The sequence below is a fragment of the Neofelis nebulosa genome, chromosome 2 (assembly GCF_028018385.1).
Source record: "Neofelis nebulosa isolate mNeoNeb1 chromosome 2, mNeoNeb1.pri, whole genome shotgun sequence".
NCBI classification, from domain to species: Eukaryota; Metazoa; Chordata; class Mammalia; order Carnivora; family Felidae; genus Neofelis; species Neofelis nebulosa.
Window position 1 is genome coordinate 172,027,942 of NC_080783.1, and position 27,999 is coordinate 172,055,940.

The following is a 27,999-nucleotide window of genomic DNA, read 5'->3' on the forward strand; positions in this document are numbered from 1 at the left end:
CCTAGACTTTTTGGTTACAGGCACCACCAGTCTGTGATTTTCTTTCAGAGCAGTAGAGGGATGGTTAAGGAAGTTGGATGGTTAAGGAAGTTTCTCTCACTGACAAGAATATTTCACATGAAAGAGTCTATATTAACATATCTTCAAAGCCATTCATTACAGGGTATGCAGTAATTCTGCAACTTTTCATGGTGTTCAGGAACTTGGATTTGGGAAGATCTGGAGATATCCCTCAGGGATGCCAAGGTTTTCTAAATTCATATTGCATGCCAATAGAAGGGACCCCCACAAATACTTCACATACCTGTGCTATATTATCGCTTTCTTGAATTCCCCTCTCATTAATCTCATCACACTAACAGTAATCTGTTTCATATCTGTCTGTTTTATTAGACTGCAGGCACAGGACTTGTCTGGTTTGCTCATCAGGGCCTAGCACACTGCTTGGTGGATGGGAAGTGCTCAATAATTATATGCTGAGTTGATTCCTATCAACAACAGACTCTTGCGAACAAAAACGGTGCTTAACTTTAGCAAGAGCCACGCCTGAATGAAGACATGCCAAAGTGAAGTCTCTACCATGGCTGAAGGGCTACCCATCCCGGGAGGGAGCTATTTATTGCCCCACTGGGGAGATTCCCCTATTCTCCCAGTGTGACGGGGTAACCAGGCTGGTGCACTTCCCTGGGACCACATCTCCTGGTCTGGGCACATGAGGCTCCTCCCGGGGAGGATCCATGAGAGCAGGTAGAAGACAACTGGGGAGGAGGAGTGGAGAATGAAGGAAGTAAGGACCCTCTCAAGAGAACCACATTCAAAGTGGGGATAAAAGACATCCCAGAGGTGGTGAACATTTCGTGACATCCTTGTGACAGTACCCAGCACTTTCCATATGTCATTTCACTTCCTCCTCCTCCTCCTCCTCCTCCTCCTCCTCCTCCTCCTCCTCCTCCTCCTCCTCCTCCTCATGCTTTAAAGTTCTGTACGGGTGGGAAAACAAAAGGCAGGCAGAAGACAGGTGACTAGTTCAAGCACACGCAGATCCCAAGTGGCCAGCCAGGATCCGAATTCTATTCTGGCTGACTCTACGGCCCATGCACTTTTCACTGCACTCCACTGCTCCCATTTGAATTATTTTTTGGAGGTCAACCGGTTTATTTCCTTTCAGCAGTGTTTGTTCTCGGGTCCCTTATTATTGTATTGCAACCTGGCAACTCTGATGTTGCTCACGGGTGTTTTGCACATAAGAAAAAGGAAGCGTTTGATGGGGGGGGGGGGAGGGAAGGCAACCGCCATTTAATATGAAGAAATGGCACATGTCAAATGTAAATTTACTGTGGAAATATACATTTTAAAAACCATTCTATACGCATGATTAAGTACACTAATTTCAACACTACAAAGGGTGCAGCATGAAATAGGTGATCTCTGTAATACTGCAACCACATTAATAGGGCCGTACATTCCCATTTCAAATATCAGTGCTCACCCCCCTTTGCCTACATGGATGATAAGCTGATACTACATAAACATTGTTAAAGCCACAGTTCCATGCTACAGTAATTCACTTAACTTTAACATGATTTATGGTTCTGTCAATAGGGGAGGTTGAAAACCGTGCACGGAAGCTTCAATGTGAGCTTCATATTTAAAACAGCAATTGTGTGCGTGTGTGCGTGGGTGTGTGTGTGACAGAAGAAAACATTCCACATAAAGAGGAGATACGAGTCCAATGTTGACTTTGTTACTCTACTCCGAAAAGAAGGAAAATAAAGGAGTCCAAAACATGGAATCAACATTACATTAAGCTACACCAAGAAGAAAGAACTGATAGGGATTCAGCAGATTACGTGATTTATAGTTCAAGCGATACCAGGAAGTCTTATCAATGAGAGGATTTCAAAGCAACCTTGCTCAGAACCACTGCCTTTACCACGTGTGCACATGTGGGTCTATGGTGGGGGTGCAGGTGGGGAGAGGTAGAGAGGGAGGGAGAGACGGAGAGAGCGATGGAGACAGGTGGAGAGAAAGGGGCAAACAATCCCAAGGGAGGGCAGCTTCACGATGAGTTTAAATCTAGGTCCACGTGGTTAATCACCCTACTTTTCTCTCTGGCACTCCACCTGGGGGCCTTTTGCCTCTTTAAGAGATTAAGGAGTCAACTGGTCTTTCTCCTGTAACCTGTCCTCCTTGGGACCACATATTAGCAGGATTCCCCTACAGAAGAGCTCTCTTTAGAAGTTTGCTGCCGGGATGACAAATTAACCCAGCAGGGTGTCCCACACATCTATCTCGGTACAAATTATTAGTGTAATAGAGCTTTTAGTTATGCATTTATCTAGTAATTATTGAATGGCGACACAGAACCAAGCTGAGCAGCCATGGCCTTTTATGAGGTTCGCTCGGTGGGTGGCCTTACAGTTAATTTAGGATAGTTTTCCACTAAGCAGTTCACTTGCAGACAAATTAGCTAAACAGCCTTCTCCTTTAAATATTTTCCATGTCATAGTGAAACTCTTTACAATACAATAAAGGTACAGTTTTAATTACACGCTTCCTGACTTTTGTTTAGTTGTAGTTTTAAAACATTTGCTGGCACTGTTTTTTCCTTCGGCTGGGCAGTCATAGCTGGTTGTAAGTATCTGGCTAATGAATTTAATAATTTCCTGAACTGGGACTTAAAGGGCCTTCGCTAAAAAGCTGCTTTTCCCCCTTACCTTCCAGATCCTTCAAATTCCACTGGCAGTGTTTCTCACTGGGCTGGACACCAGCACTTGAGCTTAACCTTGACCAGTGTTCACAAGCCCTCTTACTTGTCTTTCAGTGCACTTCAGAGGTAGTGTTCTTAGGTCCATGATGCCTCCATTGGAAAATCAATTCTGGCAATTCCTATTGTACAGTGACAATGTAATGTCTTCTCAAATGGCATACTCCACTAATAAACAAACACCTTGCATCTGTTGGCAGATTATTTCAGCACCTTGTTAGCAACAGGTACTTAATTGCTTCTCGTTTCCCTGAGATGATTCAATTGCACTAAACCAGGAGAGGCAAATTAGATTCAGCTCCTTTGAAAGGAGCACCGTTCTACAACTAAGTTAAAAGCTTTCCTAAGAGGCAAAGAAGTTTGCAGACCACTTAGGTACTGGGCGGCAGGGTGGGGGGGGGGTGGGTGGGGAGGGGGCTATGCCAAGCGATAGGTCCCACAGTTATGGTGGTGATAAAGGGGGTATGTCTTCTTGTGGGTCCTTTACTTGAACAAAGAGAAACTGTAACCTTACAGCAGATAATCATTTTGAGCTCAGTATTCCTCTTAATGCTCATCAAGTAGAAGCTCTGCATGAAGACAAAGCAAATATATATTGAGCATTTATTCACTACGCAATGCATCTCCCTAAATGCTACCAAATACATGCTCTTGAATATTCTATTATTATTACACATGGGGGATGGAAAGGACTCCCTGTTATTCCTAAACTTTCTGTGTGCCTTCAATCAAATCCATGCAATCACTCATTTATTCAACAAATATTTGTTGAGTGTCTTCCTTACGCCAGGCACGAGGCTGAGGGACACAGATAGGAAGAATAAAGCCATAGTTCCTGCTCTAATGGGCCCTGCCATCTAGTGATAAGTGTTGCCTTCATATTTTACCTCTCCTTCCTTCCTCCTCTATTATTGTCTATGGATCTACACTCCTCCAACCTTTCCTGGTGACCTCAGCTTCCTGGAAGGTGATCTGAATTCTCATAATTCTCTGCAGTATGTTTTTCTTGGCCACACTGGGAGATATTGTTAACTGCAGACCCTCAGATATTTCATCACTGAGAGCAGGATCCCTGCTTGAATCATGAGGATCATGGACTTAGAGAGGTTTATAGAGCATATATGCTTCTGCCTACCTCTCCAAACCTAAACTGGCATGACTCTTTGAAAGCCACACGATAAATCTTTGGTTTATATGGCTATTGTTTTAGCACATCTTATGTATATTTTCGGTACTAGGGCAGTTTTTTAAATGTTATTTTGAGAGGGAGAGAGAGAGCAAGAGAGTGCACAAGTAGGGGAGAAGCAGAGGGAGAAGGGGACAGAGGATACCAAGAGGCTCTGTGCCGACAGCAGAGAGCCCGATGTGGGGCTCGAACCCACAAACCGTGAGGTCATGATCTGAGCCGAAGTCAGGCATTTAACCAACTGAGACACTCAGGCACCCCAGGACAATTTTACTTCTAAACTGCCTTCATTGTATATGTTTTTTGACTCCTAAAGAAGTGGGCAGTTTAGTCTCATGCTCACATCGTGTATGTCTTTAATTCCTCAGTACTTAGTTGTATAAAAGCATGACTTGTTTGCTGTTGCTTTGTTTGGTGTGTTTGCAATTAGAAGGTACCCTGCTGGAGAACGGGGGCTAAGTCTTATGCCTGTTTGGACTCTCGCAGTGCCAAATGCCACAGAGGTCTCTGTCAGGATGCCCTTGTCCCCGACAACACCTGTGCTTCCCTTGTCACAGTAATACAACTGCTAGCTTTCTTGTCCCGTCATCCACCGAGAGGTCAGCACTCTCCAGCCAGAGTCCAAGCTGCTCGTGTTCACTCTATTCAGCAACTGGTAGAGCCCCTTGTACACACTGTTAAGTGCTTGATAAATATTTGTGGAAAAAAATTAATGGGTCCCCAGACAGTAATGGGAGTCTGCAAGTCGATTTTAATACTGAAAAAGTCACACTGTAGAGCTAGTCAGGGAATACGGTGGAGTGAAACAGGGCCAGACGCTTGAGAGGGCTACTTGTAAATGTTTCTCCAGATGAGGACAATGTCTGAAGTATCTCTTTTGCGGCTATGCTGCAAGATGGCACAGTTGAAGAGGATTTCGTGCAGTCCTCACGTTTTCATAGGAATTAGCACATCTTCAGGCATGAGCTGAAGAGGTATGCCTGAGTGACTCAGCTTACCTCAAGTGCTCAAGTTGAGATACCCTAAGACACCTCTAATGAAATCAGATATGGTCTCTAGATTTTGAACTTCTTCAACTTGACCACTCCTTTTTTTTTTAAACAGTAAATGTATGCTTGGCAAAAAAAAAAAAAAAAAAAAAAAAAAATCTAATAAAGTTGCTTGTTACTGTTAAAGCAACACAAAAAAAGTCACACTGACCTCAAAAATTGTTTTTTGAAGTGATTTGCATCTAACAGAAATCCTACATTACCAGTAGCAAGGATTTGTGGGCTAATAAAAAAAGGTCACATGATATGTGTATGGCTGTTATTAAAAAACTCAGTGTGATAACATGAGTTATGTCATGCTTATCAAAAGATCTAAATGGCTATGTTATGTCTTACTAATAAAAAATGTGAAAACAAATTAATTGTTTAAATAAATGCAGTTTATTTCTCCCAGTGGGTAGAAAAAGGTAGCACCTACAGATACAGTGGTAAAGGCACTGAGTTGGAGACTTGATTTCTATTCTTGGCTGAGATCTCTGTCATCTGCAAGAGTAATGTGGAACAGTTACTAAGTGCTAACCAGCAGAGTTCTCAGCTACTTAGCTACTTATAAAGCCCCCTTTTATACAGAGTGGCAACATGTTCAGCTTAAAAAAAAAAAGAAATATATATATATATATATATATATATATATTTCCCAGCCTCCCTTGCAGCAGAAATATATATATATATATATATATATATATATATATATATATATATATATTCCCAGCCTCCCTTGCAGCTAGAGGTGATCTTGTGGAATACATAGTTCTGGCCATGCAGCCTAACATTCTACAAAAGGTAGCAGAATGAGCTGGCTTTTCTTTCTGCTTAGAATGCTAGTGTAAAGCAGGAGTGCAGTGGCCACATTGTGACCATGAGGTCACAGCATGAGGATGGACACAACTGACTACAGCAAGGCTAAAAGAAGAAATCTCAATCCTTGGACTCGAACGGTCCTGAGTCACATACTTGTTTTTATATGAGAAAAAATATGACCTGTTTGGTGAGATTTTCTGTTACTTGCAGTCAAACGCATTCTTAGCTGATACAGGAAATGAATTAGACCAGATTTCCAGGGCACTCTTCTGAAAGTCTGTGGTTCTAGGGGAAGCTCCGTAAGTGCTTACTCGCTAATTACTTTCAACCTCTGCCTTGAGATGTGGACAGTGCCTGCCCCTCCCCATTTCTAAACTCCCTAGAGCACAGAGCTGTTTTACTTAGTGTAAAGCATTCAGTTAAATGAAATACTTAAATTAAGTATTGTTCATTAGCTTGTTTTTGAAAATAGCAAAGATTTTAGGCAGACACCTAAAGACAAACTTTCAAGGAACTCTAAAATATTACTGCTCCAAATTTAAAGGACAAGTTTACAACTGTTTAAAAAGCAAAGGGAAGACTTGTTTAAAAAGCAAAGTTTTTTTTTTCGATTATCATAAATCAAACTGTCGTGATTAAATACTTTGTTATGGCTGAAATTTTGAGTGCTGGCAAAAGAAAGTTTTTGAAAGCCCAATCATTCAGCTTAAAATACACAATAATTGTAATAATATACAATGACATGTAGATGCTTTTATGGAAACTTAATGTCTTCTCCACTCCCCAGGATATTCCAAAATGCTTTAACCCCTTTACCTAATTTTAACTACATAGGTGGCCAAGTATTCTCCCCATGATACAGATGGCCAAACTGAGACCACAAGGTTAAATGATTTATCAAAGCCACAAAGAAAGCCAATATTAAAGAGGGGATTTGTTTAAAAAAACAAACACACACACACATATTTCTACCTTCATGATGTACATAGGGAAGTGATTAGACTAGCATAAAATACGAAAAACCATAGTTTCCATGTCAAAGTTTTACGCATATAATCTTATAAAGGTTTTCTTCCCCATCGTGGACATTCCTCATATACATATTTTTAATTTTTTTAAACATTTATTTATTATTGATAGAGAGACACAGAGCATGAGCAGGGGAGGGACTGAGAGATGGGGAGACACAGAATCTGAAGCAGGCTCCAGGCTCTGAGCTGTTAGCACAGAGCCTGACGCGGGGCTCGAACTTACAAACCTCGAGATCATGACCTGAGATGAAGTCGGATGCTTAACCGACGGAGCCACCCAGGTGCCCCCATGGACATTCCTTATAAAGAAGCCCTGCATAAACCATTAGCCATTTATCACCCTTAGTTCTTGTGAAGCACTGGGATCTTGTCAGTGTGGGGGAGGGGATGATGTCTTTTGTGTACATTTATGTGCAATCTGATACTTTTTATTTACTCAACCAGTATTTGAGCATAATATCCATTGCATGAGACACAATAAAGGTAATAAAAAGTGTAAGTTACAGATCCTCCCTTTCAAAGGTTTCATTCTACGAGAACGACAAGGCACGTACATTAATAACAAAGCAAGGCACCAGTGGAGGAAATCTGTAGACATGAAAGGCTATGGGACTTCACAGAGCGTGGGGGGGGATGGCAGCCTGTGTGGAGCTAAGGGTTTTCATGTAAAAATTGTACTTGCACCGGTCTTGGGATGGGCAAAATGTTGATAGGTGAAAGCAAGAGGGACGACATGAAAATTTTCAAAGCCTGGGTGAAAATGGGTGATTGAACTGTTTGTATGACTTGAGTACACGCTCTATTTCCAGGTACTGGGCAAACAACTGCAAACACATGATTTCATTTGCTCCCGAGACAACATGATTCTCTTGAGGCAGAGATTACGATCTCCAATTTTTTTTTTTTTTTTTTTTTTTTTTTTTTTTTTCAACGTTTTTTATTTATTTTTGGGACAGAGAGAGACAGAGCATGAACGGGGGAGGGGCAGAGAGAGAGGGAGACACAGAATCGGAAACAGGCTCCAGGCTCCGAGCCATCAGCCCAGAGCCTGACGCGGGGCTCGAACTCACGGACCGCGAGATCGTGACCTGGCTGAAGTCGGACGCTTAACCGACTGCGCCACCCAGGCGCCCCCGATCTCCAATTTATAGAGGAGGAACCTATGACTCAGAGAAGTAAAGCACTGTACCAGGTTGACACGGTTGGTAAAAGTGGCGGAGACAGGATTCAGACGCTGGTCCGTTTGACCCCCACGCCTTTATGCTTACCCACTATACAATGCTGCCTCCCTCAAGGCCCTATTTTTCTGCACTTGTTTTGAACTTTCAAAGAGAGGTTTCCTTGGTAACAACTGGCCACCAAATTTCCAAATGTGGCTTATATCTGTAGTCAAAAATAGGGCCACTGTTTTTTAAGCACGGTGACCTTGCTTTGCTGTTGCTCTGTTAAAATATCACCTCTGGCCTGAGCACTGAGATATGTCATACAGTTATTGTTTATGAACTGGGGTTTGTCTAGTCAAGGTATTTTAAGAAAGTTTTAAAGAAGGCAGCAGAATCCTTGCAATCTGAGTCCTACCCAGAGGTGAATACACCACGTGATTCTGAGCAAGGGTGCAGTAAACAACCCCACCCCCTTCCCCCATCCCTGTGCTCTAGGACCCTTTCTCTTCTTCCAGGCCCTTTGAAGTTCTACTGTCTGTCTGGATTCTCTATAATGATTTACTGATTTGGGTTATGGCAACTCTTTACAATAAAAGGAACATGTGAGGTTGAAGTCTCCTTTATCTACACGTCACATTTATTCCACGCTGGCTCGTTCGGTCAGACTCTCTCTTTCAGTTTGGCCTCATCTTCCTAAAATATCAACTTTTAATCCTGCGATCTCATTCCAAGCATTAGCTTTCCAACTGGTTCAGAGAAGAATAAAGGACAATATGGCACCTGCAGCAAATATTTCTCAGACAGCTAGACGCTCAATGCCAACCCTAAAAAATATCTTAGCCCCCAAATGTCTCGTGTTAGCCCATCTCCACTCAGATTCTTGCCACAACAACACCACTGAAGAGTTTCATCTACGTTATTCCAATTCCCTTTACCAGACCACTAAGGGGGGGGGGGCAGGGTGCAATAAGAATGGGTACCTGAGTAGATTTTCCAGAAAGGAGAACCGAGGATACTGGGAACCATCTTGAATTCTGGTGAAAACAAAGAATCTTTGGTATTTCATAATTCTTAAACTAGGTGTCTCTTTTCCTCATAAACACTGTTCACGCTATGAATATAAGATCAAAGCTCATTGTTCTGAAGGCTAGGGAGGTCCACTCTGGTTCAACCCAGCATGGGCTGTTTCAGCAAATATGTTTAAGTATGTAGCATGAAGAAGCTGCCAATCTTGGCACTCACAGGTAAACAGTAGAATTGTTTTAATAATTGTAGAACTACAGCTTTAAGGCAAGACACATAGAAGGCACTCAATATTTACTGAATAAATGATACTATATGCACATCGCTTTATGCCCTCAAAGAGTCTCTACAAATGCTGTCTTATCGTGTTTCTACATAAGCATAGGCGGCTGGGAGGAGAAGTTCTTTCAACAATAGTACTGGCCCATTTTACTGGTGAGGACATTAAAAAATCCACAAGATAAGTGGAAAGGCAAAGAGGCACCTTACCCAGCTATCCTGATTGCTGCCATATTATTCTTCCCGATCCTTATTACTTTGCTACACCATGAATCTTTCCTCTGCTTGGAATGCCTTCCATTCACATAAGCAACTTTTTAAGATTTGTCTTCAATGCTATCTATATTTTGAAATCTCTTTATTAGGTAAAAAGCGGTAATAGCACGTTCCACATTATCTTCTGAATGCTTATTTCCTTGTATCTCTCTCTGCCCTAGACTGTATGCTTTATGAGGACAGGAACCACTGAACTCCCATGACAGGCACTCAGGGAACTGTTGTTGAATGAATGAATGAAACTCCATAGTCCTCTCCTCTGAGTTCCTGCAGAAATTTCTACTTTTAACATTCATTTAGCATTTAGAATGACCATAAAAAAGATAAGAAACATCACATGCCTTATCTCCATGAGACCAAAAATCTTCTGACTAAAAGGACTTCATATCTTTTATTTTCCACCACAGTTGAGATGCTTAATGACTATGAGGATAATATCATAATACTACCCCCATTTAAACAGACTCATTTTGGGACTGTATAATCCAACTCAGATGCAAGGTTTTCAAGTCAGAAAAAAATACGTATGTTGCCTAATTATAACACACACACACACACACACACACACACACACAGACATGCATGCACACCACACAATTGAAAATAATAAGAAATCTTGAGAAAATTCTATCAAGATCACATGTTTAAAGATGGAGCATGTATGTTTTCATAATTGTAAATATAGTAATTGCTTCACGAAATAGTCCAAATACTTGTTTTCTTCAATGTGATTTCTGCACGTGTGCGCTGGCCGGCCCTCTCAACTTCCATACTTCCCTGAGATGCACCCAGAGTATTCATAAAGGGATTCAGATTTGTGGGTCTCACTTTGAGATTAATGCAGAAATATCAGTTTCCCCAGGTCTATGTTAAGGTAGACAAGAGACCGTAACTTTCTAGGCTGTTTTGTAACACCAGCTGGTAGATCACAGACCTACCTAAATGATGATCTGATGGAAGAAAGTAAACGTGGTTACAGTTATTCATACTCCTACTGTGGGGAGTTTCATAAACAAACTAATAAATATTTTCATCTTGCAATAAGATCGAGTTAAGTGATTTGCTGACATTCTCTTGAGGTTTAAAACTTGTCTTTAATGCGAAATACAAATCATATTTCTTGTGGACACATTTTAATAATAAACTTAAAAGCACACGGGACACAAATAATGAAAACATTGCAATGAAAACCAGACAAACTATCTACCACTTCAAAAGGAGTGAGTGAAGACTGCTCGTCAACACCGTGATGCAAACAATCTCAATGCAAAATGCCACATATTGAAATCAGGTTTCAAGGAAAGGGAATCAGCAGGGATGAGAGAATGAAAAACAGCTTATTACATGCAAACAGGTAACTAACTACAGGAACATACACTCACCTAACCCACCACCCCCCCCACACACACCCCCCACACACCCACACACACACACACCCACACACACACTTCTTTTGTACAACCTGTAGGACAGATTTGATTTTGGTTCGGTTCCAATTACCTCCCACCTCTCTGCAATATCCCTTCGGTAATGAGAGGTTTTGGTCCCTTTTTGGCCTTAGGTAGGGATCAAGGCTTTGGTGCCAAAGCTGTTCCCAAGGATGAGAAATTGGAACACTCACTGCCCTTAGGAGCATTCTGGGAGAGGCCTCCTTGTCTCTCACTTTGCTACCCTTGCTCTCAAGGCCATGATCTAAGCGCGACCAAGGGAGCCCGTGGAGCAGCTCACCTCTGGGTCCTGTAATGACAGGTCGGTGATGCTGTGTGAATGCCGTTCCCAGGGAGGAGGTCTGTGAAGGGGAGGGGCTGCTGAAACCAGACTTCTCCGACTTCTTCAGTGTGGTTGGAGATGGCATTCCTGGCAAGAAGGATGGAGTGATAAGCACACTTTAATTCATGGCACGACAGCTTGTACAACCTAAAAGATAAAACTGAAAGAATTAAAAAAAGAAATCCACCTGTGAGCGCAAAATTTGTTCTGAATTGCTTTGAATTTGTCATGGGAACAAAACAGGTGACAAAATGGTTCCCTGATAAATCCGACTATAACTGATTTCAATTTATTTTACTAAATCACAGTCCATTTTGGCATTATTGATCTTTCTAATTACAGAGGGCCACTTTCCAGTGTTGCTTAAGAGTTTTTATATGCCTGTGGCTCCTGGGACCCTTGAGGAAGAAGGCTCTCGAAGGCACATGAAGACCTCATCTGCAGTCGCTTCATCTTGCCAGGTACCTTCCTTAAGCACCAAGGCCCTTTCTCCACATTTTAAATAATTCAGCTATTTTAACATTAAAAAAAAAAAAAAAAACCTCAACAATGGCAACTCAGTTAGTTGTTCATCTGATGAATCATTTATAGTAGAAAAAAGAAAGAAAAGATATAAGTAAAAACTCCTTAAATGCCTCCTAACAATTGAAACTGGTTAAATAAATATGATAGAACCCAAGGAAATAATACTGTAAAAGAATGACATGGAAAGATAATTAATGACATGGAATAAAGACATGGAAAGCAATAATAAAATAGGATGTTGTGCTATGATGCCATTTAAAAATATATTTCTACGTACAGAGAAAGAGCTGGAAGGAAATACACATAAACTCTAACAGTAGTTCTCTCTGTGTGTTGTATCTGGGTGATTTTCATTGCCTCTTTTTGCTTACTTGTTTTTTCTATGATGAACGTATATTACACTTTTATGTTAAGAAAATACAATAAAAACTTGTTTTTAAAAATAGTAGTTTTACTATAGTTTCTGAGGTTTTCATAACATTTCCAGCATAGAAAATGCTTCGGGAAGAAAATAATGGGAAAATAGTCTCTTGTAATTACTGAGTTTGTAATGTTCCCGGCAACCATGCTGATATACACAACTGGAGGCATCTATCAGTTTGGTAGGGTGCCAATTAAAACAATGAAAACTTGGATATAAAAATAAAGGAAATGACTTCTCGTCTCCACATCACAGGACAAATTTGGGCTCTCTTAAATTTGCAGCTCAAAACTGGTCTGTACTCGTGTCAAAAGAATCAGATCTCCTTTACTTACGTATGTCTATATGTGTTGTATTCTATGACCAGAGAATTACTGGGTGAGCTAGAAAAATAGGATATAAAAGTAATAATGATATTAGCATGTACCTGTTATTGAGTAGTTACTGACTACAATGCACTGTGCCAAGCACTTTGTAGGTATAGATCTGTTCCAAAACTTAGTTCGGCCTGTATATAAATGTGTCCTTGTTATTTCCGATCACAGATTTCCTTAATAAGGTTCTACCACACAAGCTCCGAGTGTGACTACAGATTCTATAAGGATAGAGACCATGTCTGTTTTGCCCCTTCCATTTTCAGGATATTCAACAGAGGGTCTAGGACACAGCAAGTGGCCTGAAAAGACATTTACACTACTTGTAACGGTTGCAGCTTTATCTGTGGCTTTACTCATTGATGTGTGGGGGCCTAGTAAAACTAGGGAGTGTGACCCCAAGAAAGAAAGAAATTGCAAGTTGGTGAGCATATTTGTGTGGTGCAATGTAAAGACAATATGAAGTGGTGTGTGATTTCACACCAACTTGTGTGTGCAACAAGTTCACCAAACTAGAACTTCACACCACCCATCTAGATCCCATCCATTCCAGATCAGTATCTATGTGATTTGAATGAAAAAGTGAGTCACGAAGCAACTTTAGCTATGTTTCTTTGCTCTTTGAATCAGTAACCAAAATCACACCACGCCAATATCTTAACATCATTATGATGGGTTGAGGTTTTGGATCAACATTCATGCCAAGTAACCTAGCCTAAGGTATAATCACATAATTACATTAGAAAGGAGATTTCAAATTAAAAAATTAAAGGGAAGAAATACAAAGTTACCCAAATGTCAACAAACTTCTCAACTCATTTAAGCCTCTCCTGTGCAAAACACATTTTTAGGCTGTCAACCAGTCCACTGATTCAAAATCAGTCAAATGCCTGAATTATGTGCCACGAAACAGAAAGAGAACAGAAAATGAAAATGTCAAAATTTTTAAGACGGCAGGATTTTTTCCAGACAATGGAATCACTGATGAAATGCAGTATCTGAACTAACCTTACATAAGAAAGCAAATGGTTGGACTCAAGGAAAAGTTATCATTTCTTTGAAAAGTTCACGTGTCCCATCCCATGCCATTCTAAATACTGTAGAAATATTGACTTAAATCCACCATGTGCATTTAGTCTTTTAAAAAGGGGAATGAATATAGGTAAAATTTAGAGAATAACAAACATAAAGAATGACTAAGTTGGTAAATGGACTCAAAAACAGCAAAATTGGAATCTTTTTTGAAAGAGTTAAAGAGAAAAGAAATACTGTCTGCACGCAAGAAGAAGCCAAACTATGTATAATCTTCTAAATTTATCGCAGTCAAGTAATATGATCCCTAAGGCTGTCATGAATCTCAAAATTACTTTGTGTTTTCAATTTTTAAAGACTTGTATCGAGCACATTTCCTTATTATATACTTTAATATTTTCTCCATATGCATAATGTATGTTTTGGTTAATTTGCTTCGTATACTTAATTGGCAGGATAAAATTTCAAAATGGTAGTAAACTACTTTATGTTAAAAGTGAGAGAACATTAATCCTGACTTATATTTTCAAAATCAAGTTTAGTTTCTGCCCCATAGATTAAAAATAAGCTTCTTGTTAGAATTTCTTTTACCAATTAGCTATGCACAATTGTTATGCAATTACTGTAAGGATTAATGACTGACTGGCTTTTTCTTAATAAATCAAAACTATAATTTCAATGTATGTTTTAGAAGTATCAGATTTTTTTCAGAATGCAAGCTGGTGCAGCCACTCTGGAAAAAAGTATGGAGGTTCCTCAAAAAACTAAAATTAGAACTACCCTATGACTTAGCAATTGCACTACTAGGCATTTATCCAAGGGATACAGGTGTGCTGTTTTGAAGGGACACATGCACCCCCATTTTTATAGCAGCACTATCAACAATAGCCAACGTATGGAAAGAGCCCAAATGTCCATCGATGGATGAATGGATAAAGAAGATGTGGGGTGTATATATATGTGTGTATATATACACACATATATATACACCCCACATATATATATATATATATATATATACACATATATATATATAATGGAGTAATATATATATATAATATTATATATTATTTATATATATATATATATAATATATATAATGGAGTATTACACAGCAATCAAAAAGAATGAAATCTTGCCATTTGCAACTACATGGATGGAACTGGAGGGTATGATGCTAAGTGAAATTAGAGAAAGACAGATATCGTATAACTTTACTCATATGAGGACTTTAAGAAAAGACAAAACAGATGAACATAAGGGAAGGGAAACAAACATAATACAAAAACAGGGAGGGGGATAAAACAGAAGAGACTCATAAATATGGAGAACAAACTGAGGGTTACTGGAGGGGGGATGGGCTAAATGGGTAAGGGGCACTAAGGAATCTAATCCTGAAATCATTGTTGCACTATATGCTAACTAATTTGGATGCAAATTTAAAAAAAATAATAAAATTTTAAAAAATAATTAAAAAAATCTAAAAAAAAGAAGTATCAGATTTTTTTGTTTCATATTAAATATAATTTATTGTCAAATTGGTTTCCATATAACACCCAGTGCTCATCCCAACAAGTGCCCTCCTCAATGTCCATCATTCACTTTCCCCTCTCCCTCACCCCCCATCAACCCTCAGTTTGTCCTCAGTATTTAAGAGTCTCTTATGGTTTGCCTCCCTCACTCTCAGATTTTTTAAAAAGGATTATAAAATAATACTGCCCTTTTCCTGGAACAAACAAAATATTATTTCAAAGTTCTTTTCAATATGTAAAATAAAGAAGTTTATAGAACAAGAAGCAGAAATTGAGCAGAATGGTGTGTTTAAATGGAACATTTTCTCCTATCGATTGCCATAAAAACCCCAATGGTGGTAAAGAAAATAGAAGATGGATTTCAAGAAGCATTTTGGCTTGTCATTGGTTCACTATTCATCAGACTTTCCAGATTTCTCTCACTTTGCCATTTTCCTAAGCTACCTGAGTCATTTCAGTGTCCAGAGGACACAGGCAAACATGAAATTCTAGTCATTCAGTGACTCTGATCCTTGAAGGCAGTGAGAAGCCCAACAGGAAAACTTTGAAAGTACAGGCCAAAAACAGTACCTGCAAAGATTCCGTTACAGTCATCATTAATATTTGTGGTGGTCAGAATTCTAAGATGGCCCCATGGCTCTTGGCCCCTGGGGTACATACTAATGTAATCTCCAGTTGAATGTGGGCAGTACCTGTGAATATGATGGGTGCTATTCTTGTGATCAGGTTGTTGTATTGCAAAGGTGAAGGGACTTTTGCAGATGTAATTACGGTCCCTAATCAGGTGACTTTGAATTAAGTAAAGGATTATTATTCTGGGTGGGCCTGACCTAATCAGGTAAACCCTGTAACAGAGGGACTAGAATAGAGGTCAGAGAGGTTCTCCTGCTGGCTTTGAAGAAGTAAGCTGCCACCAGGGGAAAGAGCCTGTGAGGGGGCCACATGGCAAGGAACTGCACGGACCTCTAGATGCTAAGCAAGGCCCCTGGCTGACAGCCAGCTCTAAGAAAGGTGGAACCTTAGTCGTAAAGCTATAAGGAACTAAATTCTCCCAATAATCACGAGAGTTTGCAAGAGAACTCAGAGCTCCAGAAAGGAATGTAGTCTGGATGAAATGTTGATTGCAGCCATGTGAGACCCTGAGATGAGGGACAACCTAAGCTGTGTCCAGACTCTTGACCCATGGAAGCTGTCAGGTAATAAATGTGTTTTTTTTTTTTTAAACTGTATTTGTGGTAATTTGTTATACAGCAATAGCAAACTAAGATGATATTCAAATATGAGACTACAGTCCATGCTAGAAATGTGTGCACTAAAGATGCTGACTACGCACTAATTACTCTCTAGAATTCCAGAAGCTTCCATGATTTTTAGCAAATACATCCTAGGTAGTGTGGTTTTCCACTAGTCTACACTCACCCAGAGAAAACAGTTAAGATATCTCTGCATGTAGCAAAGAGACAAATACGTGGTTATTTCCAAAGGCATAAACACTTTGGAAAATTTCTATTTCCCTCTGATTCTTAAAAAAACATACTAATAACAAAATCAGATCAAATGACATGAAAATCAACTCAAAAATAATTCTTGGGGTCTCTTATAAAAAATCAAGGTTTTTTTTTTTTTTTGTAAGTTTTTCTATAACTTGATGTTACAAAAAGTAAAAATAAGACACAGGGAAAAAAACACATAATTAATTTCAACTCCCTCTCTCTCCCAAATTATGAGATTTACTAAACACTTTGACCAAGAACTTTATAGGGAAAATTATGAAGCAAGTCCTACAGGAATGAGAAGGAAGCATAATGCTGTTCTTTGCTTAAGGAAGCTTCTTAAAGGGGATTTTTAGTCATCAATGTAGGTACAATACTAATGGGAAGCAGGGGGAGAAGGGAGAGATCACACAATAGACTAGAACTATTCCAGAAACAATGGAACAACATTCTGGATTTGTTGGAGGACTTATCAAAAATTCATTGTCCTGTGAAAATTATCCCTGGTAATGCTGCTCAGGACAGCAGGACCTTATCTCATCTGTTGTAGGAGTTGGGGGTGCTGTAATTCAAGTTGTCAGAGAAGATTTAACTGGCATGTATTTCTTTCTTCAAACTATCAAGGTCAAGAACAGAAAATTTTCAGTAATGTTCATTTTTTTTTTTTTTCAACTTTTTTTTTTTTTAATTTATTTTTGGGACAGAGAGAGACAGAGCATGAACGGGGGAGGGGCAGAGAGAGAGGGAGACACAGAATCGGAAACAGGCTCCAGGCTCCGAGCCATCAGCCCAGAGCCTGACGCGGGGCTCGAACTCACGGACTGCGAGATCGTGACCTGGCTGAAGTCGGACGCTTAACCGACTGCGCCACCCAGGCGCCCCAGTAATGTTCATTTATAGTCACAATCTGTTTGGGAAGAATGCTGGAAACAAGTAGACTCTGCACTTTTGTTTTAAAATCCAATATTTAAGCAGGTTAGAGAGGACTACAAAATGTTGCAAGTTTGGCTGTTCACGTTTGACTTTCTATATTCTCCAGATCATTGCCTTCATCTAATTCCCAATGACCTATCTTTACTACTGCTTTAGCAGAGCAATTACTATACCAGACCTAAAGACTACTGGAAGCCTCTTCCATCTAGTGGCCTCAAGAGGGGTGGGAGGCAGCTAAGGAGACGGTCATCAAACCTCTTATATTTATCATTTCCCAAAAACAGATAAATAGTAAAATCTACAAATTATGGAGTACCTACTATGTACCATGTATTTAAAAACATCTCAAATGCTTGTATTTTCATGTATTAATGTATCATGTAATCATGTATTTCATGCTTCCCTTTTAGGTATTAATACACTGCCTACTTATAACTTAATAATGCAGAAACTAGATACCAAGAGATGTCAAGCAACTTGTTCAAGATCATACAGCTATTAAGTGGTATTTCAGAGTCAGGTCTCTCTTGTTCTGAAACTTGTATGTTTTGTAATACATCACACTACCCTCATATAGTTTCCCTTGTATATTATAAAAACAGTGTCCTATTTAAGTCAATAAAGTATATTTATAGTTGAAGTTTCTAATTTGGTTATGCAAAGAAAAAACTCAAAGGAAGTTTGTATCAGCTGCAAAAGAACATGCAAGAAATAAAAAAGAATCTGAAATATACTAAGAATCATTGTATCTTCTATACCAAAGGTTTTCTTGGCATTAGTAGGGATTAGTTAGGATTTTATTAAACATACTGCATTTATTACCAGTAATTCTTTAAAAATTTTTTTTAATTAAAAAAATTTTAATGTTTATATATTTTTGAAAGAGAGAGACAGAGTGTGAGTAGGGAGGGACAGAGAGAGAGAGGGAAGCACAGAATCCGAAACATGCTCTAGGCTCTGAGCTATCAGCACAGAGCCCGACCCAGGGCTCAAACTCATGAACTGGGAGATCATGACCTGAGCCAAAGTCAGAAGCTTAACCGAATGAGCCACACACATGCCCTTATTATCAGTAATTCTAAAACAGAATCTCCAAGAAATAAATATCACAGTCTTAGAAGAACATAATGATCCAAAGATGTTAAATTGTAAAAGAGTAAATACATACATTTAATATTTACAATAGGTCTCTTGCCTATTCAACAAGTTGCTTCCTTTATAAAGCCTCCTAGAAACATAAGAAAGACCAAAATTCTTTTTTTTGAGACTGATACCTTCCAAACCTTCTCTATGTTATAATGCAGTAAATACTACCTAAACCAGAGGTAGAGTCTAACACACACAATTGTCTAGAATTCAGTAAGTCTTGACAACAAGGGAGGCCCCTAAACTACTAAAGTCAGGATCAAAATAGGCAACTTAGCAGAGTCATTTAACTCCTAGGAAAGCAAAGTTTTATAGAAACCATTTCAAGGAGAAGGTTACGATGGAGTCAATCAAATGCTATTGAGAGATCACGTGTAATGAGAATAAATGAGCTCCAGGGGAGTAAGGCCCACGGAACACAGGTTAGAATGGTTTACAAAATCAGGAATGATGAAGCAGGGCAAATAGGCATAGTCAACTCTTTGTGAAATCAGTCTTTGGAGGGAAGCAGAAACTAGAGTATTAGCTCTAAGGAGATGCAGGGAAGCAAGGCAGAGCTTCTTGAAGATGGGAGGCAGTGAAGCACGCTTGCCTACCAGTAGGAACAGTCCAGGAGACGGACAGAAAGCAAAGACTCAGAAAGAGGACAGCTGAGGGAAGGAAGTCCCGAAGAAGGCGAGAAGCCACAGTCACTACTCCAAGCTGGGATTTGAACCCAGCAGGAGAGAGCTCTTTCCGCTTCCGGTGCCCTGCTCCACCAAGGCACCTCCTCCTGAAATAAGTTCTGATCATTTATCTATCTTCCTAATTCAGACTAATCACGAGCTCGTTTAAAACAGAGCTCATTAAGGATACTTATATATTGTTCTACAGCCTAAATGGCAGGCTAACTGCTACTGTGGCTGTTTTCTTCACCGCCGGCCATTCAGATTCCCCTGCACCTCCTGGTGGAAATGTGGGCAACGGGTACCCCAGTCACATCTGTCGGACTGAAGGCATCAGTGTCATTCCTCAGGCTCAGGATGAAAGTTGAATAGTACCCGTACCATATTTTACAAGTCATCTACCACCAGCAAATTTATGCTTGGCTTCACCTCTTCCAGCTGGAGAGAGCACAGCACTCCGTAAGCAGCTGCTGCACAGGCAAGAACAGGACCTTTCTAGGACCATCTCATCTGTACCTTGTGATGAGATGATCGTCAACCGTGATGCTAAATAAAGGCTGTAATTGCACAGATTAATCCCACAGTTAAAGGGCCATTCTGTTCCTCTGGGTAGAAACACATGCTGTGTGCTACGGGGAGTAGTTCAAGATCCTGCACTCGTCTTAGATTTGTGTCTTAATGATAAAATCCATTATGGTTCATTCCGATGTAATTTATTATGATTAACACACTCAACAATAAAAAAGGTAAAACATTCAGGACTATTTTGACTTTTACCCTTTTTCAGTGAATAGAAACGTTTTAAAATCATTTTTATGATGGGGAGAATAAAATGGGAGTTAATACAGCTTCTGAGGTTCATCCTTCTTACTCTATATGCAACCATTTCAGATGAGCAGAAAGGACCCCCCAAAGAATTACCACATCATAAAGAAGTTCAGGTAATTTAAAAGGCTTGCATACAAGTGATTTTTTCAATTTTTTAAAATGGGAGAATGGAGTAAAAATTATATGGATTATTCAGGAGAAAAGAAATGATGAGTTCTCTAATGTATTCCAAATGTTCATTTGTGAGTGAAAATTTACAACCCAAGAGAGTAAAGAATAGACACAAGGAAAATGTCATGTAAAGATCTGGTTCCTGGGCCAGCAATAAAGTTCCCTGATTTTTTAGGGGATTTCCTCTCCTTTCAGGATAAGTACAGACACCCCAGTGTCAGGACTGAAGTTTAAAAAATTGTACTTCATGCTCCTAATATTTACAAGTTGGAGATTCCCTATCCATTCTCTCTTGCCTCTATCCCATCCTCCATGTGTTTAGGGAAGGATTGATTCTGGCTCAACACAGCAATCACACATATTCACAGAGGACTGAGAATAAACAAGAAATTACTGAGAAAACCAAGTAATTTCCTTTGCATGAAAAATAAATATAGTATAGCATAGCATAATGTTTTATTCATCCTGCCTAGATACCCAGCTGAAAAGTAAAAAACTCAATCATACATATGTTTGGTTCATATCTGCCCTATCCAATATGGTAGCTACTAGCCACATGTGGCTACTTAAATTTAAATTAATTAAAGTGAAATGAATTTAAAAATTCAGTTGCTCAGCACAGCCACATTTCAAGTGCTCAAAAGCCATATTTGACTAGCTGTTACAGTACTGGACAGTGCAGATGTAGAACATTTGCATCACTGCAGAAAGTTCTATTAGACAGCCCTGGTTTACATGCCACCAAATAATTTTTCACTTTTTTGGTCCTATTGTTGTATAACAGGTAAATCTTACTTTTATATTTTTTCAGCATGTTTAGCCCTTTTGTAAGTTACAAAAGTAAAACATAGGTACTATACAAATACAGAATTATATATTGTGGTGGGGGGGGGGCGGGGACGAAGGATCAGTAGCCCTCTCCTCCCCATTGCCAACAGGCTGGGGATAAACCAGTGCTCAAGCTTGGTGAACATCTTTATAGGTAGTTTTCTCTATCTAGAATACCAGTTTCGGTGATGTGAAGTTAAGTGTTTATTAAAATATGCTCACTGATTTTGTCAGTCAGAACATGATCAAAAGCTTGGAGTTTAAGGGTCGTACTGGTAAAATTTAATTTTAGAGATGTCGTCTGTGATGTTCCATGTTTGGGATAAGGCTGCACCGGGGATCTATTCATCCCTGCGTTCCTTGGATGCGAGCAGAACACCCATCACTTTACTTAAGGTAAAATTTGAAACTGACTGGAACATTTCATAGAGGAAAAAAGAAATATAATTTTAGGCCTCTTCAAATTGCTTGAAGTGTGAAATCAAGTAATGAACACTAGAAAAGGTTCTGTCAGCTAGAATCTAAGCTTAGTGTAGTCAGCATTTTCCTGCTAAACCTTATTATGGCAAAGCATTTGATTTTTCATCTCTGTACTGTGTTCATCCCCGCAAATAAACTACTTTGACCTCCACCTGTTACTTAGTGAAATCTGCCCACCATCCTTCAATAACCCTATTCTTTGCCATCAAAGGCGTTTAAGTTGTTGAGAAACTGGGAAGACAGAGCTGTGTAAGGAGCTGAACTGATAGGACTTTATAACTATGCAGTAGTTCATAGTTCAAGCAGGACGCTACACAGCAAAAGGAAACTTTTTTTTCCTTTTTTTTAAAGGCAATGCCTGTGGATGCTGGAAGGGGGCAACACATTTCATCATTTTAACATGGAATTTTTCACAGAAAGAGATTCTCTTTTGAGCTCTTATTTAATGCAGAAAACTCCTGGCCCTTTCTTTATAAGGAAAACCTCTCTTTCCAAGAGTTATGCCTTCATTTTAGACAGATGAGCCACAAGGTCATTTCAAAGCTTAAAAACACTGCAAGTTATGCTCATTATGCAAAACAGAATGAACCACGAATCTCAAATGCAGCTTTGTGGATGCAAAAGGACCACGCTCTGATTAAACACCATTAAAACAAAAAAATTGAAATTAAAAAGGGAAATAACTATACACAACTACATAAATCATTTTCCAAAATATCTGACAAAAGTCTTTTTTTTTTTAACAATGACATCTCAGGAAAAAAAAATTTTTCTGTGTAAAGTTGCACTTCTCCTGATTAATGCTACACTCAACACAAGAGACAGTGTCTGTCTAATTACACTGAATACTTATCTGAGAGGGATTAGCAGGATGTTTCTGCTCACTGTCATTTTTTGTGACAACGTAATGATAGATCCGTTTACTTAGGAGTGCAATTATTAAAAACCGTGCTGTTTTCTTAACTGTCTTCATATCTTGGAAATATTTTATTAAAAATTACTTAGCTGACACTAAGAGTAAATACTTGGCACAGTTTTTCATATCAATTAAGTCAAGGAGTTCGTTCCATTCAGTCACAGCCTTTGTAGAGAACCTTATTTAAGTTTGGTGATCACCATCATGCTTTTATATGGAAGTTAATGATTCACGCTTTTTTCTCCTTGTCTTATTTGTCCAAATCCTAAAGTTTGGTTTTCACTTAAACTAAAAACTGCTCGTGGCCGACATTCTCTCTGGAGTCATGATTTAGCGCTTCTCCTTCATATTCACGCCTTTTTTTTTTTTCTTTTTTTTTTGGATCCCAACACAAGGATCCAATTTTATACAGACAACTCCCCACAGGCCAATCAGAAAGGGCTTCTAGCAATATACCATCTTTTGCAGCTTTTTCTACTCGTGTAATTAACTTTACCCAGCATCTATTAGGAAAAGGTCTTTACACAAGATAAAAACTGAAAAGCAAACCATGTTGGGCTCTACAAGTGGGCTGGCTATCGTCAAACCAAAGGACTATTTCCATATGTGTCTAAAGAGACAAAATGAGGGTCCTTTCTTTTTTTCCCTTCCACTTTCCAATCTCAAATGACAGTTGTCAGCAACTGTGTCCCTGCACGTAAAAAACAACAACCAAATTTGTGTACTGAATGTAAGTTGCTGAACTGCTCCCACAAGGCAGAGTTTATTTCTACGGCTTTGTCAATTTAAGACAACTGTCAACTAGTCCAAGTGGCAGATAATGACATTTAAAATAAACTATATCTCTGGAAAAGTCTCCAAATGTGTGGCCAGGACATAAATTTATGTAACCCAATATAATGATTATGTATTATAAAGATTTTTTTTTTTTTTTTACCTAAAGGCATGTTAAGGCTTCAATGCTGATGGACAAACTCATAAAAATATCAAGCACATCAAAAGGAGAAAAATTACCAGTTAAGTCTTTTGAGGATAAGATTTCTTTTCTGAAAAGAAAAAAAAAAAATCACCCACTGAAAAAGAGAACGCTTAAAATTAGAAGCAGGTGTCACCACTATGAAGTGATAAATATCAAAGAATAACTGGCCCTGAAAAGCACTCTTATGCAACCCATACTACTTTTAATCCTTACATATGTATTTTGACATAAGAACACGAAGAGGTGCGTATATCAGTCCCTAAAGAGTGTTAAAACACAGGAGATGTTGCACAGCCATTTTGATAAACCCTCTCTTCAGTTGGGTTCATGAAATGGCTGAAAGGCAGATGGCAAATCCCGACTGGCATTGAGTCGTAAGTAATCTTGGTATACTAGAATTCATTAATCTTGGAAGCTGATCACAGTGAAGTGATTTCTGGGTTGGGATACCAAACAAGGCGGAGTAATCTGGTATTACAGAGGACACTTCAGATTAGAAATGGATATTGGGTTGTCATTCCTTGACTTCCTAATGGTCTGAGTGCATTTCCAGCGACGCAAATGAAAATTTTAACTACATCTCATTACATACAATCGCTAAAGACAGCAATGTTTCTTCAAAATGAAGGGCAATGAGATGTTCGCACCACATTAAAACCCGGAAGAGCTGCAGTAGTATCTGAATGACTACCACACATTCACAGCAGTCTGTAAAGCCCGCTCTCCACAGTGGGCTGAAGGAACCGGATCACAACACAGAGTTCTCACTCTAAACAGACCAGAGAACCAAAAACCAGAGTAACCCAGTACTTTAAATCCAGAAATTTCAGAGGGGCTTTCAATTGTTAATAAAGGGAGGTCAGTAATACTTTTCTCTGAAGACACAAGCCAATTAACTGTATTTCAAAAGATTCAGTGTTTCTATGGCAGTTTAATTGTTCATCAAGGTTAAATGATGCTATGAAATAAAGTGACTTTTTGATTCCTGAAGTCTCCTATTTGAGAGACACACTTTGTGATTCAGCGCTGGAGAGAACCCTCTCCATTTTAGGACTTGTCGTGTTGTTCAGGAATCCATCAGGGGACAGCCCCTGATTTACTATGTCAATGTGAGCATTTCTTGTAATCTTGTGGGATGTAATTCACCCATCATCTCTCATCTTGAAATGGGTGCCATATCTTTGATTAATTGATGAGTTTATGATGTATTTGAAATCCTTGTTTGGATCGAGTTGGATAAATAGGCATTATTGTAATCCTCTGCTGAGTAGGAAAGCAATTGGGATGTGGACAACCTCATCAGAAACTGCCATGTAGCACAGGCAGAAAAGCTATGGACTCGAGATCTGTGTGGTCAGGAGGGTTTCTTTCTTTCCTCTCTCCCCTAATCCCCACATAAAGCCCCTATTCTGGAATATTAAAAAGTTACTTTATTAAAGACACTGATGCCAAAAAAAAAGATAACTTTATTCCTAGATAGACTGATGGTGTTGTATTTGATTATTTAACATTTAAATAGAATACTCAGTATGTGGGAAAAGTATAAAAAACATATGAGAAATGGAAGTAAGTCTGAAAACAGACGTATTACTGACCTGTATCATGTTTTACAAATTAAAAATATATATGTCTTAGAACAATATCTGGCCCATAGTAAGCACTCAATAAACAGTGGCTATTACTTATAAAACACATATTTAAAATTCCAGCAGCATTCCAATGACAAAATACAGGTTAATTTACCTTTCATTGTTAATCAAATTGTGGTACTATTTGAGTCTATGAAATATCTACATTATGTTCAAAGAACAGACGAAGTAAGAACACTAAAGAATTTTTTCTCTTTATATCAGAGGTTAAAACCACCTTCTGTTTGAGTTCTACAAATATCTAATAATGTTTATTAGATAAATAAAATGTATTAGATACAGGAAAACCAGCACAGTGAACTCTTAGGCAAGTCTGATCTGTTATTTATCTAGTTACCTATAAATACCTATCTCTTTTGTTTCTTCTCTTCCAACTATACTTTCTGATTATTCTTCCCTTTGGTGAATTGAATGTCAATTCAGAATAATTGTGTTTCCTCTAAGTAAACATTTGCTTAGATTCTGCCCAATTTCATTACCCATAAATCAGAACACTCTTTTTTCAGGAAGGGGAGATTTGAGTCCATGGGTGCAGAAAGATCTGTGTACTTCCTGAGAGGTTTCTAGCACACTGGTTTTCTGCATGCTTTTTAGAGATAAAGAAAGATAAGACTTGTATTATGAAGGGAAATAAATAGGCACTAGCATTTACTGATGCTCCTTTAATAATGGAATGGTTGACAGGGTGGAGGATTGTGGCCCAAGCCAATGAATAAACTCCTACCCTGCATGAATCAGCCTACTCTTGCCTTGTATTGTAGCCACTGGATACTTGTTTAAGCAGTTACCCCTCCTTCCTTCACTGGCTGTAAGCAGTTTGAGGGCAAGGTCTATCTTGGGTTGTTTGTTTATTTTTCCCTGTATCACCTTGCATAGTGCTTTGCATAAAAAAGACACAGATATGTGCAATATGTTTTCAACTTAATTTCACGTACAGGCATGCCTCAGAGAGGGGGTACAGCTCAGTGGTAGAGCATGTGACTGCAGGCGTACCTTGGAGATAATGCAGGTTCGGTTCCAGACTACCACAATAAAGCAAAGATTGCAATAAAGCAAATCAAATGAATTTTTTGGTTTCCCAGTGCATACAAAAGTTATATTTACACTATACGATAGTCTACTAAGTGGGTAGTGGCATCATGTCTAAAAAAACAATGTACATAACTTAATTTAAAAATATTTTATTACTGGGGCACCGGAGTGGCTAAGTCAGCGATTGACTCTCAGTTACGGCTCAGGTCATGATCTCATGGTTCGTGGGTTTCAGTCCTGTGTCATGCTCCATGCTGACAGCCCAGAGCCTGCTTGGGATTCCATCTCTCCCTCTCTCTCTGCCTGTTCCCTGTTCATGCTCTCCCTCTCTCAAAATAAGTAATAAACTTTAAAACAAAAATACCTTATTTCTATGCTAACCATCATTGGAGCTTCCTACAACATAACCACTGATCACAGATCACCATATCAAATATAATAGTGATGAAAAAGCTTGCAATGTTGCAAGAATTACCAAAATATGACACAGAGACATGAAGTGAGCAAATGCTACTGGAAAAATGATGCCAAGAGACTTGCTTGACACAGAATTGCAACAAACCTTCAATTTGTTAAAAACACAATATCTGAGAAGTACAATAAAGGGGAGCACAAACAACTGAGGAATGCTTGTATCTTAAACTCATACAGCACTTCAGAGTTTTCTTTTTTTTTTTTTAATGTTTATTTATTTTTGAGACAGAGAGAGACAGAGCATGAACGGGGGAGGGTCAGAGAGAGAGGGAGACACAGGATCTGAAACAGGCTCCAGGCTCTGAGCTGTCAGCACAGAGCCCAACACGGGGCTCGAACTCACAGACCGTGAGATCATGACCTAAGCCGAAGTCGGACGCTTAACCAACCGAGCCACCCAGGCGCCCCAGTACTTCAGAGTTTTCAAAGTATTTACCGGAACAAAAAGATATGTAGGATTTGTATAAAGCTTTATGGTTTATTACGTCTACTTTACATATGTTAAAAATACGTCTGGTGCCATGCACAGAACCTTGCACACAGCTGGTGCTTCATAAATGGCAGTCCCTACTTCTATTATCATCTCAGCTGATCATTTCAAACTTACAAATCATGCAGGCTAAGCTGTTCCCCTGCCCCCAGTTGTTTACATAGGAGGAAATGAAAATTCAGAGAAGTACTCGGCTAAAATTCCCAGGAGGGTTGGGTTCATGGCAGAATACAAGAATTGTAGAGTTTTGATTCTTAATTTGTACTCTTTCCTCTTTGCAACGCATTCTATTTCACTCTTATTTTCTCCCTCCTCAGCGAGCCTGTGAAGATTGTTGTGGCTGGAACAAAATTTGCTTTACGGTTCCTCCTTACTACATGCTAAATAAGGCCACATGATGAGCCAGCACTTTGCTAACAGAGGCCACTGGGGCTGTGCTGAAGATGGAGACAGGAACAGGGCAGGGCAGAAGATTTCACACACACACACACACACACACACACACACACACACACACCCAAGGTATAAGCTACATCTCTTTCTTCCTTCTTTCTGGAATGTTTACACAGCCTCAATTTCAAACATGAAATTAAAAATTTGGAGATCTGGATAATTTATTTACTCAGACAAGCCCAGCTGAAATGCAGCATCTGTTTTCCTGGGAGCCTCTGTATTCACAAAATTGT

At 39.1% G+C, this 27,999-nt stretch overlaps 1 protein-coding gene across 10 annotated transcripts in view; it reads right to left on the reverse strand.

The window, feature by feature from the left end:
- NFIA (nuclear factor I A) overlaps nt 1-27,999 on the reverse strand; it is a 576,975-nt gene that overhangs the window by 71,136 nt on the left and 477,840 nt on the right. For 7 of the 10 annotated variants that reach the window (XM_058717200.1, XM_058717201.1, XM_058717199.1 and 4 more), the window contains exons 7-8: nt 11,304-11,432; nt 8,978-9,031 (exon numbers count right to left, since the gene is read on the reverse strand). In XM_058717200.1, coding sequence (XP_058573183.1) covers nt 8,978-9,031; nt 11,304-11,432 — 183 coding nt within the window. The remainder of the gene's footprint in view (nt 1-8,977; nt 9,032-11,303; nt 11,433-27,999) is intronic. The other 3 variants (XM_058717202.1, XM_058717207.1, XM_058717205.1) reach the window with 1 other exon arrangement.